This window comes from Prionailurus viverrinus, chromosome D4 (assembly GCF_022837055.1).
Source record: "Prionailurus viverrinus isolate Anna chromosome D4, UM_Priviv_1.0, whole genome shotgun sequence".
Taxonomy (NCBI): Eukaryota; Metazoa; Chordata; class Mammalia; order Carnivora; family Felidae; genus Prionailurus; species Prionailurus viverrinus.
Genome location: NC_062573.1, coordinates 88,942,309 through 88,956,831, shown reverse-complemented (window position 1 = coordinate 88,956,831; position 14,523 = coordinate 88,942,309). Strand labels below are relative to the sequence as shown.

Genomic DNA, 14,523 nt, shown 5'->3' with positions numbered 1-14,523 from the left:
GATTTTTTTCCACCCTGACCAGAGGAGGGTGTGGAGCCCCTGGGACACGAGAGGATCACGCACAGGATCACACCCAGGTGATGCTCCAGCCCTTTACCCAGAATCCTGTGCCCCCGTGACGTCGGTCCGGGCTCCAGCCAGGCACTGCCGGTCCGGCCTCCGAACGACCTCATGTCAAGGACTCTTCCTGGGGCCTGCCCCTCCCCCCTCCCCCTTAAAAGCAGGGCGGGAGTCCTGGGGCCAATTCTGGATTCACGCCCACCCCCTCCTCCAGCTGCAGTGACCCCGGGGTAGGGTCCCACAGTCTGGCACCATCGCGGGCACAATTTCATCCCCTCTCGGGGACACCGACTTCCCATTTCTACCAGGCAGGGGCTGGGGAAAGTGAAGTCTAGCCTGCTAGGCTCCCCACAATTCCTGAGCCCAGGGCTGGGTGAACGCGACTCCCTTGAAAACGCCCACAAAGGACAGACACGGTGGGGGCAGGAAACGGCTGGGCAAGTGGCACTGTCCAAAGAGCCAGTATGGCCCAGAACCTTCCTCCACCTCCTCCTTGGTGTCCAGGAGTCCAGATCCGCACGGAGGGCCCCTCGCCCCCAACTCCCAATGGAGTCGGGCTCTGCCCCGAGTGTCCGCATCGGCCAATCCCTGCCGTCTTTAAGGAGATGTTCACATCCACATTCCTGGCAGCCTCAGAGCCATCATATCCGCTGTCCCCGCAGCCTTCAGTGCTCCTCCCCAGCCCGGACGGGCTCTGCCCGACCCACCCAGCACCTCTCTATCTCGGCTCAAACATCATCCACGTATCCCCACCTCTCAGAGCAGCTAAGGCCTCTCTGTATCAGGGACCACACTGTGGTTAACGAACGTGGCCCTTTGCTGTGGGCCACGGCAAGCTGGAGCCCCGCCTGGCCCGTGGTCATCCTTCGAGAATTGCCTATTGAGCGAGTGAATGGGGGGGGGGGGTCTGTCAGGGATCCCTGGGGACCAGCCTAATGCATCAGCCCAGCCCCTTCAGGCAGCCTCCTGCCCTCAGACCCACCGCATCCTTAACTTGCCACTTCTCCTTGGGGACGTGCCTAACCCAGCTCACAGCTCGCAGGCAGCTCAGAGCCCCCAGCCTCCAAGGTGAGAAGCACGCACGGAGGGGAGGGGGGAGGGCGGCCAGGGGTGGTGGACCGTCCCCTCAGTGCAAGAACCAATCAGATCTATTTCATGAGGCTGGTTAACAGCAAGGCACTCCGAGGTGACAGGAGGCTGACACCCCTCCTCCCTGAGGAAAGCTGACGGTGCGCCTGGTGACCCGGAGAAGATGCTGGAACCCACCAACGATCCAACATATGCAAGTTAAGACAGGACACCATTTCACACCCGGCAAATTAGCAAACCAGGGAAGAATGATGTCTCCCGATGCCGGCGAGGTGTGTGGGAAAAACCCAGTCTCATACTGTGCCAGGAGGGCGGGCAGTACAGCATTTCTGGAGGACAATCTCGCCATCGTTACCAAAACTGAAAACGCTCACGTGCCTTCACAGAGCAACGGCGTGCCTGGGATCTATCGTTCGGATATGTTTGCAAACGCGTGAGTGTTTGTGGGAAAGGAGCTGGAAGCCATCTATTTCCCACAATATGGGCGCGGCTGGATAAATCAAGATAGGACCCAGATAAATGAAGATCCCTTCTGTCGCATCTTTTGGAGTCGTTAAAATCAATGAGGTGGATTTATATTTCCTGACGTGGAAAGAGATCGCTGGGGTGTTGCATGGGGGAGAAAAGCAACGTGCAGAACACTACGCATCGTATGATCCCATTTTTTGTGTCATAAAAAAATCAAGCGCATCTATGTGTAGGAGTGAATTACACGCACACGTGGTCTGGAGGGATGCAAAATTATTCCAAGTCTTTGTATCCCCTGAGAGCAGTATTATCACAATATTTTACAAGCGTGTATTAATTTTACAATTCGGGGCCTGTCGGGCTCAGTTAGCAGAGCATGTGACTTTGGATCTCGGGGTTGTTAAGTTCAAGTCCCCCGCTGGATGTAGAGGTGGCCACAAAAAATAAATGAATAATTTTTTTTTTTAATTTGCAATTTGGGGAGAAAACTTAATAATTATAGTTATTAACTAAAAGAGCTAAGCCCTGGGGCGCCTGGGTGGCTCAGTCGGTTAACCGGTTAATCGGGTAATCAGCTCAGGTCATGATCTCGCAGTTGGTGAGTTCCAGCCCCACATCGGGCTCTGTGCCGACAGTTCAGAGCCTGGAGCCTGCTTCAGATTCGGTGTCTCCCTCTCTCTCTGCCCTTCCCCTGTTCATGCTCTGTCTGTCTGTCTCTCAAAAACAAAATTTAAAAATTAAAAAAAAAGAAAAGGGTGGAATTTAATATTTATTTACAAGACACTGCAAGATATGAGATTCCACATAGAAATAAGAAATACACTGAGAGGAGAGCTTCATACAGGTTGTACAGTTCGGAATCGTTTGAGCATCTGACTCTTGATCTCAGCTCAGGTTTTTGTTTTTTTTTTTTAAGTTTTTATTTATTTTGAGAGACAGAGAGGGCAGAGGCAGGGGAGGGGCAGAGAGAGAGGAAGAATCCCAAGCAGGATCCGCGGTCAGTGCAGAGCCCGATGTAGGGCTCACACTCACAAACTGTGAGATTGTGACCTGAGCTGAAATCAAGAGTCGGACGCTTAACCGAGGCACCCAGGTGCCCCATCAGCTCAGGTCTTGATTTCAGGGTCGTGAGTTCAAGCCCTGTGTTAGGCTCCACACTGGGCCCGTGGAGCTGACTTAAAAAAATTAATCTTAAAAATAAATAAATAGAGGGGCGCCCGGGTGGCTCAGTCGGTTGGGCGTCCGACTTCAGCTCAGGTCACAATCTCACAGTCTGTGAGTTCGAGCCCCGCGTCAGGCTCTGTGCGGACAGCTCGGAGCCTGGAGCCTGCTTCAGATTCGGTGTCTCCCTCTCTCTCTGCCCCTCCCCTGCTCATGCTCTCTCTCTGTCTCAAAAATAAATAAAAACTTTAATAAAAAATTTTTACTGGCACAAAAACAGACACATAGACCAATGAAATAGAATAGAAACCCCAGAACTAGACCCACAAACGTATGGCCAACTCATCTTTGACAAAGCAGGAAAGAACATCCAATGGAAAAAAGACAGCCTCTTTAACAAATGGTGCTGGGAGAACTGGACAGCAACATGCAGAAGGTTGAAACTAGACCACTTTCTCACACCATTCACAAAAATAAACTCAAAATGGATAAAGGACCTAAATGTGAGACAGGAAACCATCAAAACCTTAGAGGAGAAAGCAGGAAAAGACCTCTCTGACCTCAGCCGTAGTAATCTCTTACTCGACACATCCCCAAAGGCAAGGGAATTAAAAGCAAAAGTGAATTACTGGGACCTTATGAAGATAAAAAGCTTCTGCACAGCAAAGGAAACAACCAACAAAACTAAAAGGCAACCAACGGAATGGGAAAAGATATTCGCAAATGACATATCGGACAAAGGGCTAGTATCCAAAATCTATAAAGAGCTCACCAAACTCCACACCCGAAAAACAAATAACCCAGTGAAGAAATGGGCAGAAAACATGAATAGACACTTCTCTAAAGAAGACATCCGGATGGCCAACAGGCACATGAAAAGATGTTCAGCGTCGCTCCTTATCAGGGAAATACAAATCAAAACCACACTCAGGTATCACCTCACGCCAGTCAGAGTGGCCAAAATGAACAAATCAGGAGACTATAGATGCTGGAGAGGATGTGGAGAAACGGGAACCCTCTTGCACTGTTGGTGGGAATGCAAATTGGTGCAGCCGCTCTGGAAAGCAGTGTGGAGGTTCCTCAGAAAATTAAAAATAGACCTACCCTATGACCCAGCAATAGCACTGCTAGGAATTTATCCAAGGGATACAGGAGCACTGATGCATAGGGCCACTTGTACCCCAATGTTCATAGCAGCACTCTCAACAATAGCCAAATTATGGAAAGAGCCTAAATGTCCATCAACTGATGAATGGATAAAGAAATTGTGGTTTATATACACAATGGAATATTATGTGGCAATGAGAAAAAATGAAATATGGCCTTTTGTAGCAACGTGGATGGAACTGGAGAGTGTGATGCTAAGTGAAATAAGCCATACAGAGAAAGACAGATACCATATGGTTTCACTCTTATGTGGATCCTGAGAAACTTAACAGGAACCCATGGGGGAGGGGAAGGAAAAAAAAAAAAAGAGGTTAGAATGGGAGAGAGCCAAAGCATAAGAGACTGTTAAAAACTGAGAACAAACTGAGGGTTGATGGGGGGTGGGAGGGAGGAGAGGGTGGGTGATGGGTATCTAGGAGGGCACCTTTTGGGATGAGCACTGGGTGTTGTATGGAAACCAATTTGTCAATAAATTTCATAAAAAAAAAAAATTTTACAATAAATAAATAAATAAATAGAGGCACCTGGGTGGTTTAGTCCATGGAGTATGCAACTCTTGAACTTGGGGTTGTGAGTTTGAGCCCTGGGCCATGTGTAGAGCTTACTTTAAAAAAAAAAAAAAAGACAAGGGGTACCCGGGTGGCTCACTCGGTTAAGAGTTCGACTTCAGCTCGGGTCGTGATCTCGCGGTTCATGAGTTCCAGCCCCGCCTCGGGCTCTGTGCGGACAGCTCGGAGCCCGGAGCCTGCTTCGGAGTCTGTGTCTCCCTCTCTCTCTGCCCCTCCCCTGCTCACGCTCTGTCTCTGTCTCTCTCTCTCTCTCAAAAATAAACATTAAAATTGCTTTTAAATTTTTTTTTCAACGTTTATTTATTTTTGGGACACAGAGAGACAGAGCATGAACGGGGGAGGGGCAGAGAGAGAGGGAGACACAGAATCCGAAACAGGCTCCAGGCTCTGAGCCATCAGCCCTGAGCCTGATGCGGGGCTCGAACTCACGGACCGCGAGATCGTGACCTGGCTGAAGTCGGACGCTTAACCGACTGCACCACCCAGGCGCCCCTAAAATTGCTTTTAAATAAACAAAAGAGCTAAGCCCTGATGCCAACACTTGACAGAGGGCACAAAGAAAGAATGTCACTTACTGATCTGAGCTGAAACAGAATGCAAAACTCCCCAACGAGACACTGGCAGATGGAATCCAGCTGTATACGAAAGAATAATCCACAACTGAGCAGGGCTTCTGGAAGGAACGTGGAAGTAGTTAGAGACGAAGGAACCATATCAATAGGTCAACAGGAAAAAGAGCTTACAAATACCTCAAACAGCCAGAAAGTCACTGGCTAAAATTCAGCGCCCATCCCTGTTCGGGGTTTTGTGTTTTGGGGTGGTTTTTTTTTTTACCCTTAGTAAATTAGGAATGAAAGCATCATCCTCGTTCACCTGATGAGGAAAACCTCAAACCGAGAGCCAACGTCACATCGCAGTGCACAATCAGAGGCAAGGCGAGAATGACCACGGCCGTTGTTTGTGTATTTAGCGTTGTTCTGAAAGTTCTGGGGGCGCCTGGGTGGCTCAGTCCGTTAAGCGGCCGACTTCGGCCCAGGTCATGATCTCACGGTTCGTGGGTTCGAGCCCTGTATCAGGCTCTGTGCTGACAGCTCCGAGCCTGGAGCCTGCTTCAGATTCTGTGTCTTCCCCTCTCTCTGCCCCTCTCTTTGCCCCTCCCCTGCTCATACTCTGTTTCTCTCTCTCTCTCTCAAAAATAAACATAAAAATTTTTTTGAAAGTTCTGGCTGAGAAAGAACAAAAGGCATTTCAAATCAGTGAAATATTTGATTGGAAAAGCAAGACAATATTATAATTTCGATAGGCAATGGAAACTTGAGCCATTACCCAAAAAATTAGAACTAGTTAAAAAAAATAAAACAACTTCAGCAAGAACGTTGGAAACAGAATATATGAAAATGAATTGCTTTCCAACATACCAGCAATACTCATTTGCAAAAAATGTAATGGAAAAGAAATTCCTAGTCAAAATAGTAACAAAAAACAAAATACTTAGAAATGATCTTTAAAAGAAATGGGTGGAACGTATAAGGGAGAAAAAAAAAACTATAACTCCTTACGAAAGGAAATAAATATGTGAACAAAGGAAGAGGCATGCATCCTAGATGGAAACAACCGAACTTTTTAATGACGATTTTAATTTAATGACAATTTTCCCCAAATCAAGATTTCACACAATTCCAAGCAAAATCATAACAGGAATTTTTTTTTTTTTTTTTTGGAAGTGGACTCGGTTCTTCTGTTTTGCCATCTGAAAGAATAAATGTTCGGGGCACCCGGGTGGCTCGGTTGGCTAAGCGACCGACTTCAGCCTAGATCATGATCTCACGGTTCCTGAGTTCGAGCCCCACGTCAGGCTCTGTGCTGACAGCTCGGAGCCCGGAGCCTGCTTCGGATTCTGTGTCTCCCTGTCTCTCTGCCCCTCCCCTGCTCATGCTCTGTCTCTCTCTCTCTCTCTCTCTCTCTCTCTCTCTCTGTCTCTCTCTCTCTCTCTCAAAAATAAATCAACACTAAAAAAAAAAATGTAACAGAATAAATGTTCAAGAGTATTTTGAAAAGGAAGCAGATGAATAAAAAGATTACAGATCAGGGACTGACCTAAATCGCTCTGGAAATAAGTCTGTAAGACTAAAGGCCAAAGAACTGTCCTCTGGTTAACAGGGTTGTCTCCCGTGGGGTGCAAAGTAACAACGCTCCCACCACTTCTACGTACAGTGGAACTGAACAGTTCCATAAATAGTTCCATAACAGTTAAATAAACGCAAGGTGGCTGCGGGGGAGGGGGGGGGGAGGGCTGGGAGCCAGGTTTGTCCCTGTGGGGGTCGGGGCTCATAGATCGGCAAGGGGAGGAGGCTGGAATGATCCAAGTGGTAACAAAATCAGAGTTGGAGGCATCGGTACGAAGTCACGCACGGCTCAGTGTAGACACAGGTAAATACTCACAGCTACAGGTATACACGCAGGTTACTATACAGCACCTATTTCTTTGCTCTGTCAGCTAATGATCTAGAAACAGTGACGCCCCAGCACCCCTAGCACCCAGATCCTATTTTCTGACACCATTTTTCAATAAAAGGAGCCAGGGGCTCTTGGATACATTGTTACATCCAGGATTGGGGCAGGAAATACAGAAGATGGGTCTTGAACGTCTGTAGTGCCAGAAAGTAAGAATAGTGCTTAAACACACACACACACACACACACACACACACACACACACACACACACACACACTTGCACACACACCCAAGAGCCAACAAAAGAGCTTCCAATGACCAAAGCTGGAAAAACAGAGCTACAGGGGCGCCTGGGTGGCACAGTCGGTTAAGCGTCCGACTTCAGCCAGGTCACGATCTCGCGGTCCGGGAGTTCAAGCCCCGCGTCGGGCTCTGGGCTGATGGCTCGGAGCCTGGATCCTGTTTCCGATTCTGTGTCTCCCTCTCTCTCTACCCTCCCCCGTTCATGCTCTGTCTCTCTCTGTCCCGAAAATAAATAAAAAACATTGAAAAAAAATTTAAAAGAAAAAAAAAAGAAAAACAGAGCTACAAAAATAAAGCACCACTGGATTACAACCCGGTGTCCGAAATAAATATATAATAAATGCAAGCTATGTAAAGGATTGGCTGAGCGAATAAATGGGGAAGAAGGGACAAGGCTCCGATCCAGAGGAATTCCAAATAATTTATGCAGATTCTCCACCCCTAACAAGGTGGCGCACAATGTCCCATTCTTCAGTGTGGGTTGCCCCTAGGGACTTTTCTTCCAAAGAGGACAGTACGGAAAGGGAGAAAGGAAAGAGTCACTTGGCAGCAGAGACCACGGACGCCTCAGCCGTGGGACCGAGGTCAACATCAACAGTGATACGTCGTATCGACAGCGTGCACCCGTGGCCGGACGCGGCGAGAATGGCATTGCACGTGTGCTCTCCCTCCCACCACCCGCTCTAACCGGAGAAAAACACCAAACAAATCGCGGCCGAGGGACAAAACGTCCGAGTGACCCTCATCAAAACCGTCAAGGTCATCAAAAACAAAGCCTGAGAGACTCTCACAGCCAAAGGAGCCTAAGGGGACATGGCAACCGAATATATAATGTGGGATCCTGGATGGGATTCAGAAAAAGGACATGAAGGGAAAACTGAGGAACTGTGAATAAAGAACGGACTTTGGTTAATAACAACACGTCAGTCGGGGCGCCTGGGTGGCTCGGTTCATGAGTTCGAGCCCCGTGTCGGGCTCTGTGCTGACAGCTCAGAGCCCGGAGCCTGTTTCGGATTCTGTGTCTCCCCCTCTCTCTCTGCCCCTCCCCCAATCATGCTCTGTCTCTCTCTCTCTCAAAAATATATATTTTTTAAAAAATTAAAATAATAATACATCAATCTTGGTTGGTCAACTGTGACAAATGTACCGCAGTAACGTAAGATATTATAATAGGAACAAGGAGTTGGGCATACGGGGACTTCTGTACTATCTTCGTAAGAACTCTGTAAATCTGAAATAAAACTGTGCTAAAAATAAGAAAATAAAACGAAACTATATTCACATTAAGTTTAACTTAAAAAATTAAGATTTTTTTTTACTTTTTTAAATTATCTCTACACCCACTGTAGGGCTCACACTCTCAACCCCGAGATCAAGAATCACATGCTCCGTGGACTGAGCCCAGCCAGGTGCCCCTGAAATTTTTTTTTTAACCATCAACGGATGAATGGATAAAGACGATGTGGTATACGTAATGGAATATTATCCGGCCATGAGAAAGGAAATTCTGCCCTTTGCCATAGCATGGATGGGCCTTGAGGGCATTATGCTAAGTGAAATAAGTCAGACCAGGAAAGATAAATGCTGTACGATCTCCCTGACATGGGGGATCTGAAAAAGCCAAACTCCACAACAGAGAGGAGAGGGGCGCCTGGGTGTCTCAGTCGGTTAAGCGTCTGACTTCAGCTCAGGTCATGATCTCACGGTCTGTGAGTTCGAGCCCCGCGTCCGGCTCGCGGCTGTCAGCGTGGAGCCTGCTTCAGACTCTCTCTCTCTCCTTCTCTGCCCCTCCCCTGCTCACGCCCGCTCACTCTTTCTCCCCCCTCTGAAAAATAAATAAATAAGCATTAAAAAAAAAAAAAAGAAGAAGAAGAAGGCAAATGAGTTCTGGAGTTCTAACGTACAACATGGTGATTAGAGCTAATACTGTATCATATACTTGAACGTGGCCAAAGAGCATATATTAAATGTTCTCACCACAAAAAAGAAATGATAATTACGGACGTGACCGGAGGTGTTAGCTATCGCTATGGTGGTAATTGTTTTGCAATATACACACGCATGAAATCAACAGGTCGCATTGCCTGATGCTAACCCAACACTATGCGTCCCTTGGATCTCAGTAAAGCAGGGGGAAAAAAAGGGGTTTTCTTTTTAATGTTTATTTACTTTTGAGAGAGGGAGAGAGACAGACAGAGCACGGGGGGTGGGGGAGCAGAGAGAGAAGGAGACACAGAACCCGAAGCAGGCTCCAGGCTCCGAGCCGTCAGCCCAGAGCCTGACGCGGGGCTCGAACTCCCGGACCGCGAGATCGTGACCTGGCTGAAGTCGGACGCTTCACCGACTGCGCCACCCAGGTGCCTCTACACCACCTTTTTAAAAAATTCCAGGTTAAAGATTGAAATATAAGGAGAAAACCGATGAAAAGCAATCTAGAACATGTACCTAACTGACTTTGTGACAGAAAAGAAAATTTTTTTCTAAGCACGTAGGCAAAGAAACTACAAAGAGCAAAAGTCAATCGATTTTGCGACATACGTGTTTAAAACTCAGAACACCAGGAATCACAAATATTAAAAGGCAAACGGGCGCCTGGGTGGCGCAGTCGGTTAAGCGTCCGACTTCAGCCAGGTCACGATCTCGTGGTCCGTGAGTTCGAGCCCCGCATCAGGCTCTGGGCTGATGGCTCAGAGCCTGGAGCCTGATTCTGTGTCTCCCTCTCTCTCTGCCCCTCCCCCGTTCATGCTCTGTCTCTCTCTGTCCCAAAAATAAATAAAAACGTTGAAAAAAAAATTAAAAAAAAAAAAGGCAATCAGGAAATATACTAACCACTTAACAAAAAAACAGTTAATATTATCAATATAAAGTCCTCACAGTGACTGATAAGGAAACCACCAACACCCCAACAGAAAAACAAGTAAAGGCACAAACAACTTGCCAAAGAAGAAACTCACACACACACACACACACACACACACACACACACACACACACACAAATCTCGTGAACCCTTGAAAATGTACTGAAGCTCACTAGAAATTAAAATAAGGAGGTATTTTCCATCTTTTTGAATTAGGAAAAAAAAACCGGTTTAATCTTAATTCCCAGCGTTGGCAGGTAGTTGCTCTGAAACTGGCCCCTCAAAGCCTCCTGGTGCAAGTTTCAACTCCTGATACATTTTGGAAAACAATCTGACGAGCTGCCCACCCGTTCGGTGTGTTAAAAACGGCCTAGGAATTCCGCTTCCAGAAACCGAATCCTGCAAAAAAAGCCGATCAGAGACAGAGAGACTTATTTGCACACGGGGGTGTTTTTGGCAACACGCTAATAACGAAAACCTGAAAACGAGCTAAATTTTCAGCCAAGATGAAACCGTTACCAAAACGCTAAGTGTCTAGGATGGGAACACAGCACTTTCTTTCATTTAAAAACTTTTTAAGAAGGGGGCGCCTGGGTGGCTCCGTCGGTTAACCGTCTGACTTCTGCTCAGGTCCTGATCTTGTGGTTCGTGGGTTCAAGCCCTGAGTCGGGCTCAGTGCTGGTGGTGTGGAGCCTGCTTGGGATTCTCTCTCTCTCTCTCTCTCTCTCTCTCTCTCTCTCTTTCTCTCTCTCTGCTCCTCCCCCCACTCTCTCAAAATAAATAAACTTAAAAAAAAACTTGAAGAATATTTCAAAGCACAGGTCCTGGTTTCTCTCCAAACACTTGTAGTCCAGAACCACTGATATTCGCCCTACAAAGACTGGCCCTCTGGGTTTAGGATGTGGGGGGGGGGGCGGTGGTCTCCTTTAAGAAGACCCTCTATGTATGGGGGCCTTGGGGGCCCGAACAGTCAGCTAAAAGCCCTGTTTCTGAAGCTTCTCTTCCACCAGAGAGAATTCCACTGGCCGATTCAAAAGACAGCTGAATGTAAACCACCGTCTAATCCCTGCTCAGAAACCCTCGGTGGCCGCTCGCAGCCCATACAAGGAAATCGAAGTGCTCCAAACCCCCCAGTGCTCAAGTCAGAGCCGGGACCAGTCTTGCCTTTCCCACCTTCCCATTTCCCATTTCACTCCTACGCTCCCAGCTGCCACACACACCTGCCCGGACATGTCAGCCACCACGCAGCCCCCCTCCACGTACTCAGGGAGACCGCCACCCCCGCTGCATGGCCAGCACCCAGCAAGGGCCAGGCACACGGTCAAAAGCAGATGAACGCTCATGCGTGTCCAAGCCCTGCTCCAACGCTGCTTCCGCAGAGAGCCTTTGGTCAGGGCCCTTCCTTGCTGACCCATCCTGGCCTGTCCCCAGCAGGATGCCTGCCCCCTTCACACTGGGGGCCACACAAAGGCTGGGCACACGGAAGGGGCTCAGTAAACGCTGGGGTGCCTAGACCTGGGGGTGTCTGTAGGGAGGGTGGTTTGGGGGGACGGGGCGGGGTATTGGGGTTTTTGTTTCATAGAGGACTCAGTGAAGGTTGGAGAGTCGCACGCACAGCTGCTCAGCTTCCAGGGAAGGGAGGAAAGGCTGGGGGGTGGTAATCATTTGGCAGCTTCCAGAAGCCTGCAGCTACAGGGGGGCAGGGAGAACAGCCCTCAGGAGCCCCAGCCTGGACCCCGGGACGCTATGTCTGGCTCCAGCAGGCTCCTATCCTGCCCTGCGATGCGACCAAGCATTTTAGAGACAAATGTGGGTCATGAATCCGAAATTACATCATCCTAGCAGGTGGTTTTGGGTAAGCCCCATCCGTGTCCTGAGACTCAGTTTCTCACTTTTAAGAAAAACGGGTAGATTGGATGATCTCTCAGCTCTTTCCAGGCGATGGCTTCTGGAAGCCCGAGAATGATCCAGAAAGGGGGGGGGGGGGTTGGACAGAGGGTGACTTGGGTCTGAGCTGAAACCCCAGGACACCCCATACCCCATGGCTTCACAACTGCCCGCCACCCGGAGGTGGGAGCTATCCTTTTAATGCTCCCAGAAATATTTTTCTAGACCCCCTGGCCTCTGGGTTTTGAGCAGCAGAGCTCCGCAGAACCCAGAACTCGTGGAAGCAGAGCCTGAGGGCTGCGTGGGGATTATATCACACCCACTGTTGCCCATTTTGCAAATCTGTGATGCTGTGGTAATTAATAAAGGCAAATCCTTCAACAACAACAACAACAAAAGGCTTCCTATCTCATATAGCCTTGGGCCATTGCGTATTTTCTCAGCCCAAGGCACGTTGTAGTCCAATTTTGCAAGGAATCTGCCATTTTTATTGTGTTTTTTGGCTTTATAAAGCTATCGTTCTGGATGGAAAGGTGGCTCGATGGAGAGAGCTGATAAAACTGTAAAACATTAATCATAGGATGGGGGGGGGTGCAGATAGGTGTTCGATGCCCTCCGCCCTCCCCCCTCCCCATTCTGATGTAAATCTGAAATTTCTCATCCAAAAAATGTTGGCGAAAAAGCGGTCCCGCTGCCCAGGTTAGAGCTCTGCACAGACACCGCAGCGGTTTCCCTGACCTCCCCACCGTGGGGTCTCCCAGGGACCCTTTCAAGGCCGTGCCCCTAACGCTGAGCTGAAAGTTAGGTGGCTGCAGGGGACACAGCGCGGCGCGCAGGGGGGCGTGAGAATCGGGCAGGTGGAGGCCCCCCGGAGGAGCTGCCGTTTTCCTAGGGAAAACCGAGGGCCAAACCGAGGCAGGGGTGGGTTTGTTTGCCTGCCTCTGGGGGCCCTTTTGGCCTCCGAAGCCCTTGCAAAGTCTAAGAAAGGAACAAGGAAGTCAAAACGCAAACCGCGCAAAGGCTCATCGCGTGCCAGGCCCTGGGCACGAATGCGTCGTGATCAACGGCTCAGCGAGGGTTGGGGACAGTTCCCACCCCGTTTCGCTACTAAGGCAAGCGAGGCTCAGGAAGGTGAGGTCACCTGCTTAAGACCCACAGCCAAGAGGCTGGCTCTCGGTCACTAGGCCTGGGTCCGCAACCCCGCAACCCGGGAGGCGCGGGGCAGGGAGCCAGCAGGTTCCCGGGGGCAGGCAAGGGGAGGCCGCCCCAGGCGCGGGGTCCGCCAGCGCGCATGTGCGGAGAGGGCGCCCCCGCCCGGCCGCGGAGCAGCGTGCGGCCCTCCAGGTGCGCCCAGGGCGCGACGGCCGGCGGCAGGGGGTGGGGGGATGGGTGAGCGCCCACGACGGGGCGCCCGCGGCGCGAAGGGGGTCCGCGGGGGCGCTACCTGGGTCGTGGAAGGGCACCAGCGCGTAGTTGGCGATGGCCTGGCTGCGGCGGCTCAGGCTGCTCTCCAGGATGCGTGAGGCGCCGTCGAGCACCTGCATCAGGTCGTCCCACATGGAGCCGGTGACATCGAAGACGACGGCCAGGGTGGCGTCCCCCGTGGGGAGGGGCAGCGCCGGCCCGGGCTCGCCGGCCACCGCCGCCACCGCGGAGACCGCCAGCAGCAGCAGCAGCCGCAGGAGCGGCGCCCGGGGCATCGCGTGCGGAGCCGGGGCGGCCGGCGGCCGCGGCGGTGGAGGCGCGAGGGTCGCTGCGCGAGCGCGACCGTCCCGGGGGCACCCAGCGGCCGCGGCGCGCGGCTGAGGCTGCGGCGCGGCGTCTCCCTCCGTCGGGCCGGTGCGTGCGGCACGCGGGCTCACGCCGGGTCCCCCTGCTGGGAGCCCGAGGCGGGTCCTAGAGCCCACCCAGTTCAGGGTCACGGCCCGCCTCCTCCGCTCCCCCCCCCCGCCCCACCGTGACTCAAATTTTCCCGGCCCCGCCGTTCACCAGTCCAGACCCGAGGTTAGCGGAGGACGCGGGGCGGACGGCAGAAGGGAGCTGGGGCCGCCGCCAAGGCGACGAGGGATGGGGACGCTCGGGGAAGCCGCGGACACCTGCGCTTCCCGCCGAAGGCGCGCCCCGCTGTGGGGGTGGAAGAGGGAGGGGCGACGCGACCGCCCGCCCGGAGGCTTGGCCGCAGGGGGCCTTGTTTTGTTGCTGTCCCCACCCATCCCCCTAAACCTCCCCCCCTCCCCAACACACGCGGAGACCGCAAGGCCTTTTCTTTCCGCAGAGGTCCTCGCTTCCCAACTGTTGCAATTATTACCGTTATCATCAAGCCCCCTGAGTTGAGCCCCTACTGTGTGCTAAGCGTTTTTACATAGTTACTACTCCCTCCAGCGCTCGCTACAACCCTGGAGGGAAACCACGAACACAACCCCATTTTACAGATGAGCAAACTGAGGTTCGCGGTCCGCTGCAAACAGGCGAGGTCAGATCTGCCAAAGTCAGTCAGCTCTCAG

General features: G+C 51.1%; 1 protein-coding gene across 1 annotated transcript in view; it reads right to left on the bottom strand.

The window, feature by feature from the left end:
* HMCN2 (hemicentin 2) overlaps positions 1-13,719 on the bottom strand; it is a 145,571-nt gene extending 131,852 nt beyond the window's left edge. The window contains 1 exon segment of the mRNA XM_047830705.1: positions 13,464-13,719. Coding sequence (XP_047686661.1) covers positions 13,464-13,719 — 256 coding nt within the window.
* Positions 13,720-14,523: the final 804 nt, after the last annotated feature.